The 14,914-nt window shown below is 39.8% G+C and overlaps 1 protein-coding gene across 5 annotated transcripts in view; it reads left to right on the top strand.

Annotated features, from left to right (window-relative positions):
• The window catches only part of WDR19 (WD repeat domain 19), an 83,518-nt gene that overhangs the window by 55,145 nt on the left and 13,459 nt on the right, over positions 1 to 14,914 (top strand). For all 5 annotated transcript variants that reach the window (XM_007178817.3, XM_007178816.3, XM_057546460.1 and 2 more), the window contains 8 exons: positions 818 to 964; positions 1,298 to 1,422; positions 3,500 to 3,612; positions 5,180 to 5,248; positions 9,199 to 9,276; positions 10,830 to 10,926; positions 11,598 to 11,722; positions 14,718 to 14,799. In XM_007178817.3, coding sequence (XP_007178879.2) covers positions 818 to 964; positions 1,298 to 1,422; positions 3,500 to 3,612; positions 5,180 to 5,248; positions 9,199 to 9,276; positions 10,830 to 10,926; positions 11,598 to 11,722; positions 14,718 to 14,799 — 836 coding nt within the window. The remainder of the gene's footprint in view (positions 1 to 817; positions 965 to 1,297; positions 1,423 to 3,499; positions 3,613 to 5,179; positions 5,249 to 9,198; positions 9,277 to 10,829; positions 10,927 to 11,597; positions 11,723 to 14,717; positions 14,800 to 14,914) is intronic.

Genomic DNA, 14,914 nt, shown 5'->3' with positions numbered 1-14,914 from the left:
TAAATATACAGATATTTCCTGGAACTTTAATACAAGAAACTCAAAGGCACTAGGAGGAAATGGGCTAAAGACAAGGAAGAAATACAGTTATGAAATTATATTTTATGCAAACGTGAAAAAGTTCTATCTCACTAACAGTAATTAAATTAAAGCAAATAGTATATCATTTTAACTTATATTGGGAAAAGATTTATTTTAAACTAAAAACCATATTGTCAAAAAGCACTTGTTTTACATGACTGGTGAGACTGTAAATTTCTAAAGCCTTTAGAAAATTGTTTAGCGATATGTATTAAGAGATTTTTAAAGGTTACTTCCTTCTACTTTTAGAAAAGTAACCTTAAGAAAGAGATATACACTAAATGTCTTGTTAAAATGCAAAGAGCTAGAGAGCTCATGGGGACTGAACAGAAGTCTTGAGCTCCATCTAGAGGTCAACACACAATGATTTTATATATCACTGTTAAGCTATATCTCTAATTGTGAAAAATTCCTTATTTTCTGTTTTCTAAAATAAGCCTGTATTACTATTATAATCTTTCCACTCTAACAAAAACAATAAAATGTAAAAAGTTGTATATATATGGTTCAGATGAGAAAACGGTAAAATTGGTATTTTACTGTTAGTTTATCAAACCTCTGAAAAGAACATATTTTAGTGAAATGCTTCCTGGTATTCTTTCTGATAAAAAATGAAGAAGTTCAAGAAAAATAAGCAACCACCGTCAATAAAAAAGTGTCCCAAACGTTTATTGACATTTTTTCCCCACATGTGACAGTGTTAAGAAAGTTTGTCCGAAATAAGTATCTCTTATAGATACAAAGAAGCTGTTGTGGCTTATGAGAACGCAAAACAGTGGAACAGCGTGATCCGCATCTACCTGGACCACCTGAACAATCCAGAAAAGGCTGTCAGTGTTGTCAGAGAAACCCAGTCCCTGGACGGAGCCAAGATGGTAGCTCGGTAACATAACGCATTAATATTTTTGGACTTCCAAAAACTAACCTTAAAAGAGAGCCCCCGCTTCCTCTTATCAAATAAATCAATTCAAATGGAATACTTATTCTGTTTTGGGGGGTTTTTTAAAAATTATATCTAAGTGTTTAAATTCAAAGGCTGTTTGTTGTGGTCAACGTATGAGAGTATGTTTTCCAAGTATAAACATATGGTATAGAACTGCAGTTTACCGAATACATTTTTACTTTTAAATGGTTTCTCCTGGTTGAAAAAGATCTTATTTTGTAAATGACAAACTTCTTTTAAATGAGTCAAGTTCATTAAAGTACTTTGTTTCAGGTTTTTTCTACAGCTAGGTGACTACGGGTCTGCCATCCAGTTTCTTGTTATGTCCAAATGTAATAATGAAGCTTTCACACTGGCTCAGCAGCACAACAAAATGGAAATCTATGCAGACATTATTGGTAAATATCGTTGTTTTCCCTAATTTCTCTTAAAGACTTTATCAAAGGAACACTTTGACTCTTATGGTCTGATGATCAGATTTGTATATCCACAAGGACATGCACACACACCATTTATACACAGACACACACACCAGCTATATGTTACTTGTTAGATTTCAAGATCCCTACTATACCTTAAAGATGAGATGGAATTATAAGACCATTTTCAAAAATTAAGGTGTTTTGGGTGACTTCCGCGAGAGGCCAGATTTCCCAAATCCTGCTACTGCTCAAGGAACCTGGTAAAGCAAGGTTCCAAGATGAAGGTAATAGGAAATGCAGAATGATTTTTGAAAAAGTAAATGTTTTCATAAATTTTTTAAATTGAGTTATAAATTAAGAATATATGATGTGGTTTTTAAAGATTTTGAAAGTACAAAAGAAAATTTTATATTCTGAGAATACCGGCTTATAGGTTTTCTTCCCCTGTTTGTAATTATTCTTAGAAATTACTGAAATAATTTTCAGATTTTTCACTTCATGGGCCATGTATAACATTATTTGTGGTGTGATTTTTCTTCTTTTTTTCCTTTTTTATTGTGGTAAAATATACATAACGTAAATTTACCATTTTTAAGTGTACAGTTTGGTTGCATTAAGTACATTTCGCATTGTTGTGCAACTATCACCACATCCATCTCCAGAATTTTTTCATCATCCTAAACTAAAACTATATACCCATTAAACAATAGCTCCCATTCCCCTCACCTCCCAGCCTCGTAACCACTGTTCTACTTTCTTTGCTATGATTTTGACTATTCGTGGTACCTTTTATAAGTGGAATTATAATATTTGTCCTGTTATGTTATTTCATTTTTTTACAATTCACAAAATGACTGTAAGAACTGTTGGTGGGGTTCACGAGAAAATTTTTGTTTCAGTCTTCAAGGGAAGTAATAGGTAAAAGCATCTTCTAATATCTTAGGAGGTCATTCAGGTAATTGGAGAAAATAAATAGCTAAAGAAAAAAAGGAAATACAGATAAAAGCAACATTACAAATATTAATGTTTAACATGACAGATGACATTTCTGTCCGAACAATTGCAAATCATCATTGCACTAAAGCATTTAAGTTTTTCTAATTTCAGAAGGATGTGGCTTATCCTAAATCATACACCCACACATATATACACACATGCCCTCCCACTCCCAAAACATAACACACACTTTTCTTCACCTTTCTTTACTCCCTTCTTTTATAAACTCCATATCTGCCTTGGTCTGGAGACACGGAGCTGTTCTTATACTTTGGTGCCCTGCTGGGCCTCCAACTCCCATGGGTAAATGTAAACAATGAATTGGAATTCCAGCAGCTTTGGGGTCTTCTGTGCTTAATATGTTTAAGCCTGTAAAAGAAAAACAGAAAAGGAACTTCCCTGGTGGTTAAGACTCCACGCTCCCAATGCAGGGGGCCCGGGTTTGATCCCTGGTCAAGACACTAGACCCCGCATCCCCCAACTAAGATCCAGCGCAGCCAAATAAAAATAAATAAATAAATAAATAAATTTTTTTTTTTAAAAAGGGAAAACAGTAATTATCTTTAAATAGCATCTGTTGTCCATTTGAGTATCATCTCCCTTGTCTGACAAATACATACAGACTATTGTTTAAACTGGGCATTGGAGAAAGGAGATGGATTACATTTGCATTATGGTTAACTTTGCTCCTGATTGTTCCGAAACCCTAGGGAAATCCTGGATTGTTCCTTGTTTTAGGAAATAAGATTGAGACTCTTAAAGAAAGATAAAAGTCACTAAGGGTAATGTCAAACCATAACCCAGCTTCTCACAAAGCGTCATAACTTCCTCTCCTGATTGTTATTTAGAGCGAAAAGAAGATGGAACAGAGTTGATATGTGGGGTTATTATGGTGAATGTGTTTTGTGATGAAAAAGACACTGATAATAATATTTGCTGTGAAAAGGTTTTCATCACCTCTTTTTAGATCACCTGTTTTTAGATCCTACTTTTAGATTAGCAATAAGAGGTAAACAAGTTTTGCTTAAATATTTTACTCAATGAATTTCTGTTGTAGGTTCTGAAGACACTACTAATGAGGACTATCAAAGCATTGCCTTATATTTCGAAGGAGAAAAAAGACATTTTCAGGCTGGAAAATTCTTCTTGCTGTGTGGCCAGTATTCACGAGTGAGTATTTGCCAAGAAAACATACTTTGGACTCCACAGGAATGATCAGATAAAATAAATAATGATATTATTAAAATAATGATAATCATTAAAATAACGATATTATTTTAAGTAATATCTTAAAATATATTACGCTCCCAGACACCCAGATTTGAAGTCTCAGAGTCAGCCTTAAACTCTTCCCCTCTCTCCCACACCCAGTCACATTCTGCCTTCGTAACCTCTCTCACAGCTCTCTCTTTTTCGTTCTACCATCCATGTAATCCAAACCTGGGTCACCTCGCTTTAGATTATGGCAATGGTTTCCTATTTTCCTTGTTTTTAGCTTCTCTGTCTATAACTCATTCTTCATTTTGTTCCCCAAATGGTACTAACTTTGACTGACAAAGAGCCCTTAAAGCAGGGGTTACGGTGTTCAAGCAATGGACGGTGTTCAAGCAATGGACGTAAACAAGTGAAGCTGCAGGGTCAGGCTGTGCACTCACTGAGTGACAGGGCAGGGACTGCTGGACGGGACGCGATTCATCTGAAGGGAACAGCTGCTGCTCACCTCCAAAAAAGTGTTGCCATTCAGGAGTTTGGGCCTACTAGCTCAGATCATAGGATTTTTCACAAGAAACACAAGTCTGGGTCAATATTAAAATATAGGCCCAGATATTTGTATAACATCTCACTGGCCAAAGAAACATGTCTGTGTGTGAATTCAGCCTTCAGGCCATCAATTTGCTGTTCTGGCCTCTTAGTTACTGAGTCTAAACTCCTTAGCTGGCACTCAAGAGAATTTCCGCAACTGACCAACCAGCCTGAACTTCCCAATCTGGCATCTAGCTTTTGCCGCTGAAGAATCCTACGCTCCCGCTAGCCTTTTCCCGTCCCTGTTCTCCACCTGGGTTCCTCTCTGCCCTCTTCCCCACCTTCCACAGACCTGTTCATCTTCAAGTCCTTTTCTTCTGTGTTATCTTCAAGATCATCCTCACGTCTAATCATCTTTTCTTCTTCAGACCACCTATAAACCCAACTGGCAATACTGCCCATTTGCCTCTGAAACTTTTGTAACTTTAAACGTCTTCATAGGTGTGGTGGTGTGGCATTCAGGAGTTAGACAACTATGGCTTAAAATAATTGATTATAATAATTATATTTTCATCACATCACATAGATCTCTCCAGTTAGATTGTACATGATACAAAGAGACGGCCTGGTATTTTCCATAGCATCTAGCACAGTCTCATATACAGAGCAGCAAGTTGTCAGTAAATATTTGTTGAGTGAATAAATGAATGAAAATAATTAAATCTTCCTACTGAAAGAGGGCACATTTTTCATTCTGATTTCATTTGAAATCAGAACTAGATTCTTCAAAGGGTCAACTGGATCCTTCCACTTTTTAAACTACACTCAGCCTTTTAAGTATATATTTTAAGACTCAGCACTGTGCAAGCTCCTGGTTGAGATGAAGATACTTTCTTCATCTCAACTGTGATTACTTTGTTTGTGTGAAAACTTTGATTTTCCCAATGTGAAAGCAGTCCGAAAATTTTTAATTTCTATACAATTCTCATTTCAGGCACTTAAACACTTGCTGAAATGCCCAAGCTCAGAAGACAATGCAGCAATAGAAATGGCAATTGAAACTGTAAGTTAACTCTGGAATGAAACTTTCATGAATGCTAATTATTCTTTTAACTTTTTGAGGAAATTTCCAAACATTTACAAAAGTAGACCAAACAGCATAACAAACCCCCAGATACCCATCATGTCATTTCAACAGCTATCCACACATGGCCAGTCATATTTTATTCATACACCCACCCTCTCTCCCTATATTATTTTAAAGCAAATCACAGACATCATATCATTTCGTTTGTGGATACAAAATCTATCTCTAAAAGATAAGAACCTTTGCATTTTCTTTTAGGTGTAACTTGCATACAGTAAAATGCGTGAATCTTAAATATGCAACTCAATTAGTTTTTTCAAATAAAATCTGTGTACACCGGTGTAACCTCCATCCAGATCAAGCTCCCCAGAAGGCCCACTGCTGCCTCCCAATCAGTGTTCCCCACCAGGGGTAACCACAGTTCTGACTTCTATTCTTATAGAGTGGTTTTACATGTTTATGAATTTCACGTAAATGAAATCATACATATGTTCTCTTTTGTGTCCAGTTTCTTTCAGTCAACATTAAGTCTGCGAAAGCATCTGTGTTATCGTGTGTAGCAATAGTTCATTCTTATTCATTGCTGTGTAGTATTCCACCATATGACTGTCACAATTTCTTTACCCATTATTCTGTTAATGGACATTTATGTTGCCTCAGTTTGGGCATATTATGAATAAAGTTGCCATATTGCTGTTCATGTCTTTTTGTGTACATAAGCCCTCAGTTTTATAGGGTATATATCCATGAGTAGAATTATTAGGTCACAGAGTATATATATATCTTCAGCAATAGTAGGTACTGCCAAACATTTTTTTCAAAGTAGTTGTACCAGTTTCACTCTACCAACAATGTAAAAGAATGTAGTTGCTCCCCATCTTCACCAGCACTTATCAGTCTATTTCATTGTAACTATTCTGATAGATGTGCAGTGGTATCTTGTATGGTTTTAGTTCATTTTTCTAAAGAATAATGAAAGTGAGCATTTTTTCATGTGTTCATTAGCCATTCAAATATCCTCTTTTATGAAGTTCTGTTCAAGTCTTTTTTCTAATTTTTAATTGTATCATCTCATTCTTACTGATTTGTAGGACTGTATTATATATTCTGGATACAAATTGTTTCATCAGATAGATACATTGTTGTAACATGTATCAGTACTTTATTCCTCTTAAAGCCTAATAATATTTAATTGATTGTGTACACACTACATTTATCCATTCATCAGTTGATACACATTTGGGTTGTTTCCACTTTGGGGCTATTATGAATAATGCTGCTGTGAACATTTGTGTACAAGTTTTTGTGTGGACATGTGTTTTCATTTCTCTTGGGTATATACCTAGGAGCAGAATTGCTAGGCCATATGTTAAGTCTATGTTTAACATTTTGAGGAACTGCCAAACTGTTTCCCAAAGCAGCTACACCATTTTACATTCCCAGCAACTACGTATTGGGGTTCCAGTTTCTCCAACAATAATTTCTTGATATTGCTCCTTCGCTCTTGCTGTTACCCACACCTTGGACGCCCTCCCTCCTGCACCCCTGCCTCCTACCCAACATGCAGGACCCACTTCACATGCCACTCCCTGTAAAGTTTTCCTGAACTGTCCTCTGGATGAAATTTCACCCTCCTTAGAATCCTGTAAGTACTCTGAACCTTACTTACTGCTGCAGTTAACCCCCTTCAGATTAGTAGTTCCTCAAGGTCAAAGGCCCATCTCTTTATAGAGTGTTTAGCACATTGTGGACACTCAATAAATATTTATTGAAACTACTATGTAGGTGATATTAGTTTCCTTCCCATTCCTTTATTCCTTTATCTTCTTTCCACCTTGAGACCCCTCCCCTGAAAAAAAAAATCACCTTTACTTGTGACATGCATTTTCTCACAACCTGTGCAGTGGTACCTGCTGATTCTCAACCAGAAAGCATAGCCCTTAATCATTTGAGAACATCTTTAAAATGTTCATACTTAACTCACCCCCACCCCCATCCTCTACACCTCAGAGTTCTGAAATACCTTCTTGGTGTGTGTGTTGGAGAAGGGGGCCAGTAATAGACCCCTAGTTGGGAATTATCACCTGAGAGAACCCACGATAGGGATGGGAAAGATGGGTCTGTACAGCATCTGACGGTTAGCTTTGTCGGGGGCCTGCTCACCTCCTTGCAGTCAGCTTCTGCCTTCACCACTCCGTAAACCTTCTCTAAAAGGTCCCCACTGATCTCGTCCTTGCTAAATACGGACGTCCCTTCTCAGCCTGCACCCTACCCCATGTTATGGCAGCATTTTACACTATTACAGCGCATCTTTCTCAACTTTTTACTCCCTTAGAACACTGCCCTCCTGCTCTCCAGGTACTCCTCCGATGGTCCCTTCTCAGCCTTCTTCTCTGGCTCCTCTGCCCGTCGTGGAAGTGTCCTCAGCATTCTGTCTCCACCCTTCTTTTAACTTTAATTCTGAGTGGCCACATCTGTTCCCTGCTGGCTCCCCTTTCCATCTGTCCTAATGTCCTGGGTGTGCTCAAGTCCCTGAAATTCAAACTTAACTGGGCATCTTATATTTTTTGTTTGCTTTATCTGGCAACAATGCCTGTTTGGCACCAGTCCAAGCCCTTTATGTGTATTAACTTATTTAATCCTTACAACAATTCTGTGAGTTAGGTATTATTTTTATCCTCTTTGAGGTCCCAAGAGTGACCTGCTCTGGATCACACAGGTTATCTTTTGACCTCAGGCAGGCTGACCCCAAAGCCCTTGCTTTAACCATTTCTCCGTACGGGCTTATTCACCCAAAGCCACGCACAGAAGCCGTCGAGGTGATGAGCTCTACCTTCTCTTCCTTACTTAGAGCAGTGGCGAGAGCAGAGGCAACAGATTGGTCAAAGCTTAGCTTTCCTACACTGGGGACCACCACGGTCAGTGGAGCGTGTAGAAATTCTGCAGCCCGAGAGCCTCTGTCCAGGTTCACGGCCACCTCTTCTGTGCTCAAGTCTACTGATCTCATCCTTCCTCTCCTGCACAAAGAACTTCCGAACTTTTCCTTACACTTTCCCGGAGGGGTGGCAAGCTAGGCCACATGTTGCTCTGTCCCTAATGAGTTTCCTTCCTTTTCCGGTAGCTTTTCTCACTGTATCGCTAATGTGACTGCGCTGTTCAGTGTTCCTTCTCCTTGGCTGAGCTCCAGTTGGGTTCTTGGCTCACCTCTTTTTTATAGACACAAGACTCTTAAGCCTCCTAATCTTGTCAGTAACTATTCCTACTATCTAAATCTAATAACATTTCCGTCCTCCAATTTGATAAATAATTTCCCTGATCAACACCGCCCAACACGGCAGTGATTTAACTCGGAGCTTTATGGAGATGACTCTCAAATCCAGATTTCCAGGCCAAAGTCCTCTCCAGAACTCCACCCCACATTTCCAGCTGCCTGCCCTCTTCTGGGATCCTCTGGCCATACTTTTATTTCTACTTTAAATTACACGTAGCCATATGCAAACGCCTTTTCTCGGGGAGCTGCTGGAGATGAGCCACTTGGAGGTATCTTGTTGTATAAGGTCCAGCTCCTGTGCTCAAGACGGCATTCTCTCCATGTCACAGTCACTTATCTTAAGAAAGTTTTTATTGAAACATCCAAGAAGTACATTCTCTCTGTGTGTAAAAAAAATACCACAGTATTGTGATACGGCAACTTAGAAAAGCTATAGCTTCTAAGGATGGATTTTTATTAATGGAGACTCTACAAATGAATGAAGACATACCCTGAGCTTACATCATGTTTCAGGCACTTGACTATAGGTATTTTTCCACAATTTTTAAATTTCGTCTCCTCAGTAGATTATTTGTCCTCCCCCCCGCGCCGTCCACGACCACCCCTTCCTAAGTTTAAGATGCTGGACTTATTGTTTCGTTCTCTTCCTAAACAGGTTGGTCAGGCCAAAGATGAACTGCTGACCAGTCAACTGATAGACCACCTTATGGGGGAGAGTGACGGCATGCCTAAGGTACTAAAAGTGTTTTCGCCACTGAGATTCTCAAGTATCTTAGTTATGGTTTTACTTTATTCTGTTTTTATCTGTTAGGACTTTTGCATCATAGATGTAAAAAATTTTCTTTCTGGGTGCAGCTTTAGGTCATCTAGGCAGACCCTGAATTTTAGATATTGTGTACATTCACTCTTTGATATTGGCATTGCCCCCTGTGAAATAGCCACGCCCTTCTGGGTAACAATCCTCACCACCCACAATTTTTCTCAAATGTTATAGAGTTTTATTTATTCTAGGAACTATGAAAATGATTATTAAAACCATGAGTTAGCACTAATCCCTAAAAATCAGTTTACTTTGTTCATATTTCAGAAATTTGGGGACTTAATAAAAATCCTATTTACCGTAAAAGTAACTCACTGAAAATATAAAATAGAAATAAATCATTAAGAACATGTTTTCGAAATAGGTGACTCTTGGATTTTGTGCAGAAGTTGGTCTTCTCTCAGTCCTAAGGAGGACAGACTCCTTTCAGAATGCCCCTAGAGCCTTTTTTTTCACTTTTGCTTTGGTGTTTTAAGGGGATCTGCTTGTGAAAGAAACTCGAGTACAGTTGACCCTTGAATGACACGGGTGTCAACTGCACAGGTCCGCTTATACACAGATTTTTTTCAATAGTAAATACTATAGTATACTACCCGATCTCAGGTTGGTTGAATCCGAGGATACAGAGGAACCGCAGATACAGAAGGATGACTATAAATTAAACACTGGTTTTCAACTGCGTGGAGGTCGGCGTCCCCTAACCCCAGCATTGTTCAAGGGTCAGTTGTAAGTGATTTGGATACAAGGTGCTGGAATGTCATAGCTGGAGAGGATTGTAGCCATCCTGATCCCTGAGTCCATTTTCTGTATTTTACAGATAAAGACACTGAGACCCAGGGAGGCTAAGTTAATCTGCCAAAGGGCACAGGTCCTTAAACTGTGCCAAACCACCTCACCTTATGTCCACTTATTCTAATAATCAGCAAACCAGCATCAAGTATGTGAAATTGTTTAGAGTTAACATAGGAATGGAAAATGGGCCAAAGAAAATTTTATAGGCCAGAGAAATTTATATAGGTGTAAAAATTTTTGAAATCTTGCGAAGTTGGTACATTGTATAAGAGCACCTTTCTGTTTGAAGCACACGAGAGAGAACTCTGTGGACTTGGGTTAGCACGCAGACTCTGAAGCCAGACCACTGCGGTTCAGATCCTGGCTCTGGAGAGGTGCTGCTGTGTTTCAGTTTCTCATCAATGAAATTAGTACAGAATCGCACCTTCCTCCCAGGGAGGGTATGAGGATTTAAACGAGTTATTACTTCTAAGGATACTTAGAATACTTACCTGGCACATATTAAACCCCGAATAAATACTTGATAAATAATTCTTTGTTGGCTTTAAAAAAAAACAATTTCAACCCTCAGTTACTGCAAAGTGAATGTGATTCTAACTGAAATGCAAAATTTTAGATGTTTCTCCACTTAGCAAATGTAGAAAGTGATGTTTCTCTAACGGCTTGTACGTCAGGATGCCAAGTACCTGTTCCGCTTGTACATGGCCCTGAAGCAGTACCGAGAAGCCGCCCGGACTGCCATCATCATTGCCAGGGAAGAGCAGTCTGCAGGTAGGTCCCCAGTAGGCATGCTTTTCTCCCCAAACAAGTAGTAGAAGCCAGCTCCAGCCCCTTCTCTGTCCATTTCTAATCTAGGCTTGCTTTGAACCCAAAAGGCCAGGCGGATGGCCATTTCTGGGCTTCAGGGAAGTGAAATAATTCACCATCACAGAACAGCTCCACTGAAGCCTTCTCATGTTAGGTGCTAGTTCCTCTCCTCCTCACAGTTCTGTCTCCTGGACGGCGACTTCTCTGACATCTCCAGCCCACAGACCCCCCTGCACTTTCACTACACTCTTTCCATCCCAGGTATTTGGCCTTAACAATATAAAACATATTACAAGGTGGAAGACGGTGTGGTATTCTTATTGACCTAGTTCTTTATAACACGCAGGGACTGTTTATAGAATCTCTAGAATGGTTCTGTTCATGTCTATGCTCTGTAAATACTCATTGAAAAAGTCAGAATTAGTCTGACATCTTCACTAATTTTTGCAAGCTGATTCTTTTAGATGTTCATAAATATGGAATACAATTTTGGAAAATATGGGATTAAACGTCATTCATTATTACTTAGTAACTTAATAAGATGATTAACGAAATCCACCTGTAAAATGGTGGCCCATAGAAAGTCCTCAGATTTCATCCTTTGCGGTAATGTCATCTTACCACCTCTTTTCAAGGAAACTATCGGAATGCACATGACGTTCTCTTCAGCATGTATGCAGAACTTAAATCTCAGAAGATCAAAATTCCCTCTGAGATGGCCACCAACCTCATGATTCTGCACAGTTACATACTAGTGAAGGTGAGGCCCTTTGAGTGGTTTGGGACCCAGTCTGCCAGGTGCGCTAATCACCTGAAGGACTTTCCTTCTGGGCACCTCTCCATTGGATTAGAGCCATTTCCTAGATCTCTGTAGCGTTAACCGAAAAAGCAAGATACAGAATAATTATACAATATGCTGCTTTTTGTGTACCAAAAGGCAGAAATATATATTTTTTTTTCATTGCAAATAAAATTATAAATATACTTTTAAAAAAACCTGGGAAAAATAGTTTCCTAAAGGGATCAAGGCGTGGGGCAGAGGAGGCGTGGCACCAAACCCAGTCAGGGGAGAAGAGGAAGAACAGGTTTCTCCATATAGTATATCTTTTTATACTGTTTTGATTTTGAAGCATATAAATGTATTACTTGGTCAAAAAAAGATTTACCAAAAACATTTTTGTTTAAACAGAGCTTCCTAAGTTTATTAATTCTAGGATAGTGGATTTTATACAATTCCACTGTGTTTTAATACTATTTAGTTTTCATCTGAATATAAAATAGATATTCATTGAGAAAATTTAGAGAATATAGAAAAGTATAATGAAAAAATAACTTGCCCCCTTTAAATCCATCACCAGATATAACAATTGTTAACACTGTGCTGTATATATCCTCCATACTTCTAAAATACATGTGTGTACCTTTTTTTACATTAGGAATATATTTATGTCCATAAAAACCAGATATTTTTTAATCAGTGATTTTCAATAAAAACAAAATAGAACATGCAAACCTGAAATACTTCTATTTACAATTTACATGAATGTTATTTGTGTGTATATATATATATACACACACACACATATTTATATACAGACACATATCTTCGTAAAAATACAGGTTGATGCCAACTTACATACTTTTCCAAATTTTCACTTATGTCAAAGTACATCTTCCCATGTTAACGCTAAGTCGGTTTTCAGGCCAGACCACAAGAGCTTATGCAATTTTGAAGCTTTCTAGGTTACAGCAATCACGTTATGAATGGTTTAGATCCTAATTATGGTCCATAACAGCGCTGCCCAATAGAACTTTCTGCAGTGCTAGAAGTGTTCTGTATCCACTAGCCTGGCTGTGGAGCACTTGAAATACAGATAGTGCAACTGATAAACTAAACTTTAAATTTTATATAATCTTAATTTTTACTTAGCCACATGTGACTAGTGGCTACCATTTTAGGCCCCATAGGTCTATAGTCCTGATTGTAAGAGAAAACTTAGAATTCCAACTTGCAACCACCAGGAGTGCATTTCCCTTCGGAGCTGTAGGGGTCCCTTCTCTTGTACAGAAAGGAATAGAAAGGGGGAGGGAGGACTTTCTCAGCTTCAGACATCAGTGCTGGTGCCAATGTGCTGGGGGCACAGAATCCAGCTTTTAGGGGTGGAGGGGAGGATAGAAACAAGTTAGTGGAAGATGGGAACAAAAATAGGGATTGCTGGGCTTCCCTGGTGGCGCAGTGGTTGAGAATCTGCCTGCTAATGCAGGGGACACGGGTTCGAGCCCTGGTCTGGGAAGATCCCACATGCCACGGAGCAGCTGGGCCCGTGAGCCACAACTACTGAGCCTGCGCGTCTGGAGCCTGTGCCCCGCAACGGGAGGGGCCGCGATAGTGAAAGGCCCGCGCACCGCGATGAAGAGCGGTCCCCGCACCGCGATGAAGAGTGGCCCCCACTTGCCGTAACCGGAGAAAGCCCTCGCACGAACCGAAGACCCAACACAGCCAAAAATAAATAAATAAATAAATAAAGTAGCTATAAAAAAAAAAAAAATAGGGATTGCTGTAAGAAGCCCTCCAGGACCAGGGCTTTCTTCCACCAAAAGCCATAGGGATGGTTCTCGAGTCTTCTTCTTTTCCTCCGGCCCTAAGAGCTGGCCCATCACTTCCACTGGACCAGACATCTCTTCCCCTTCCACTGAAGAGCACCCATGTGACTTTTCCCCTCTGCTCTAGTCTCTTATTCAAGCACCAGATATTTTCAAGATTTTTAACTGCTTGTGGTATCAGAAGGGAAACTATTAGACCTTATCAAATAAGAATTGATGTAAAAATGTCACAGCCCTCTTTGACACAAAGGACTGGAGAAAGTCAGCCACATTTCAGGGGAAATGGAGACTTGGCTTTGGTGGATGCTTCCTCCCCGAGCTGAGACAGGGACTTTGGCTGAAGGACAGCCTGCGGCCTTTGCACATGGGGGGCTGAGCCGGGCAGTCTGAGGCCCAGGGAGTCAGTGGAGGGTGACTTTAGATTCAGTTAATATTTATGAATTACGTTGCAGTGCTCAGTAAATTATATCATCATCCATGTGCTTAGACCGGATGGATGTTATGCCTGGGAGTTATTTTGTACTCACCCTTCACCTTCTCACCAAATATCATCAGTTCTGACTCCTCATCTGTCTACTTCTCTCCATCCCCACTGCCTGCCCTCTGTGGGCCGCTACCTCTCACTGGACGACAGCAGTGACATTGTGGTCCAGCCCTGCCGACTCCCCAGCCTCATGTCATCCTAAGTGGACCCCCTCCTTTCATCACAGATCCCACTCGTACTTACCTAAGCTCAGGCCCCTCCAGCCATCGTTGCCCCTTCCCTTACACAGGCAGTGCCCTCTTCCTATAGCAACTCATCCTCTCGCCTGCCTAACTCAGAACTCAGCTTTCAGGTCTCACAACAACTTGTTAGTCCCCCCATAATGGCCAGTAAGAGATGGACCAGGGACTTGAACTCATGTTGAGTGGTCTCAGGCAAAGTAAAAAGCAGAGTGTAGAGTAGGGGTGAGGCCGGTGACGCCAGGGGGCCAAGTCGCAGCTGCTGGAAGGAGGATAAGGGAGAAACCCCAAGTGGCATTAAAGTAAGGCTGCAAGGAGCCCGTGACCACCCGTTCAGGGTCACAATCAAGGAGTTGTTTATTTGGGTGAATGAAACATGGATTAGGGTTAAAGTCTCTAAGAAGAGTAAAATTTATCATTTATTTCAGATTCACGTTAAAAATGGAAATCATATGAAAGGGGCACGTATGCTTATCCGGGTGGCCAACAACATCAGCAAATTTCCGTCACGTGAGTACTCAGAGGAGCCCGTGGTCCCCATTTCTGCCTGACTGTAGCATGACAAGATCCTCCTCACTAACTCTGCCAGCCGCTGTCCTCTACACGTAGTAACTCATTTAATCCT

Source organism: Balaenoptera acutorostrata, chromosome 5 (genome assembly GCF_949987535.1).
Source record: "Balaenoptera acutorostrata chromosome 5, mBalAcu1.1, whole genome shotgun sequence".
Taxonomy (NCBI): Eukaryota; Metazoa; Chordata; class Mammalia; order Artiodactyla; family Balaenopteridae; genus Balaenoptera; species Balaenoptera acutorostrata.
This window is presented reverse-complemented; position numbering and strand designations above follow the sequence as displayed.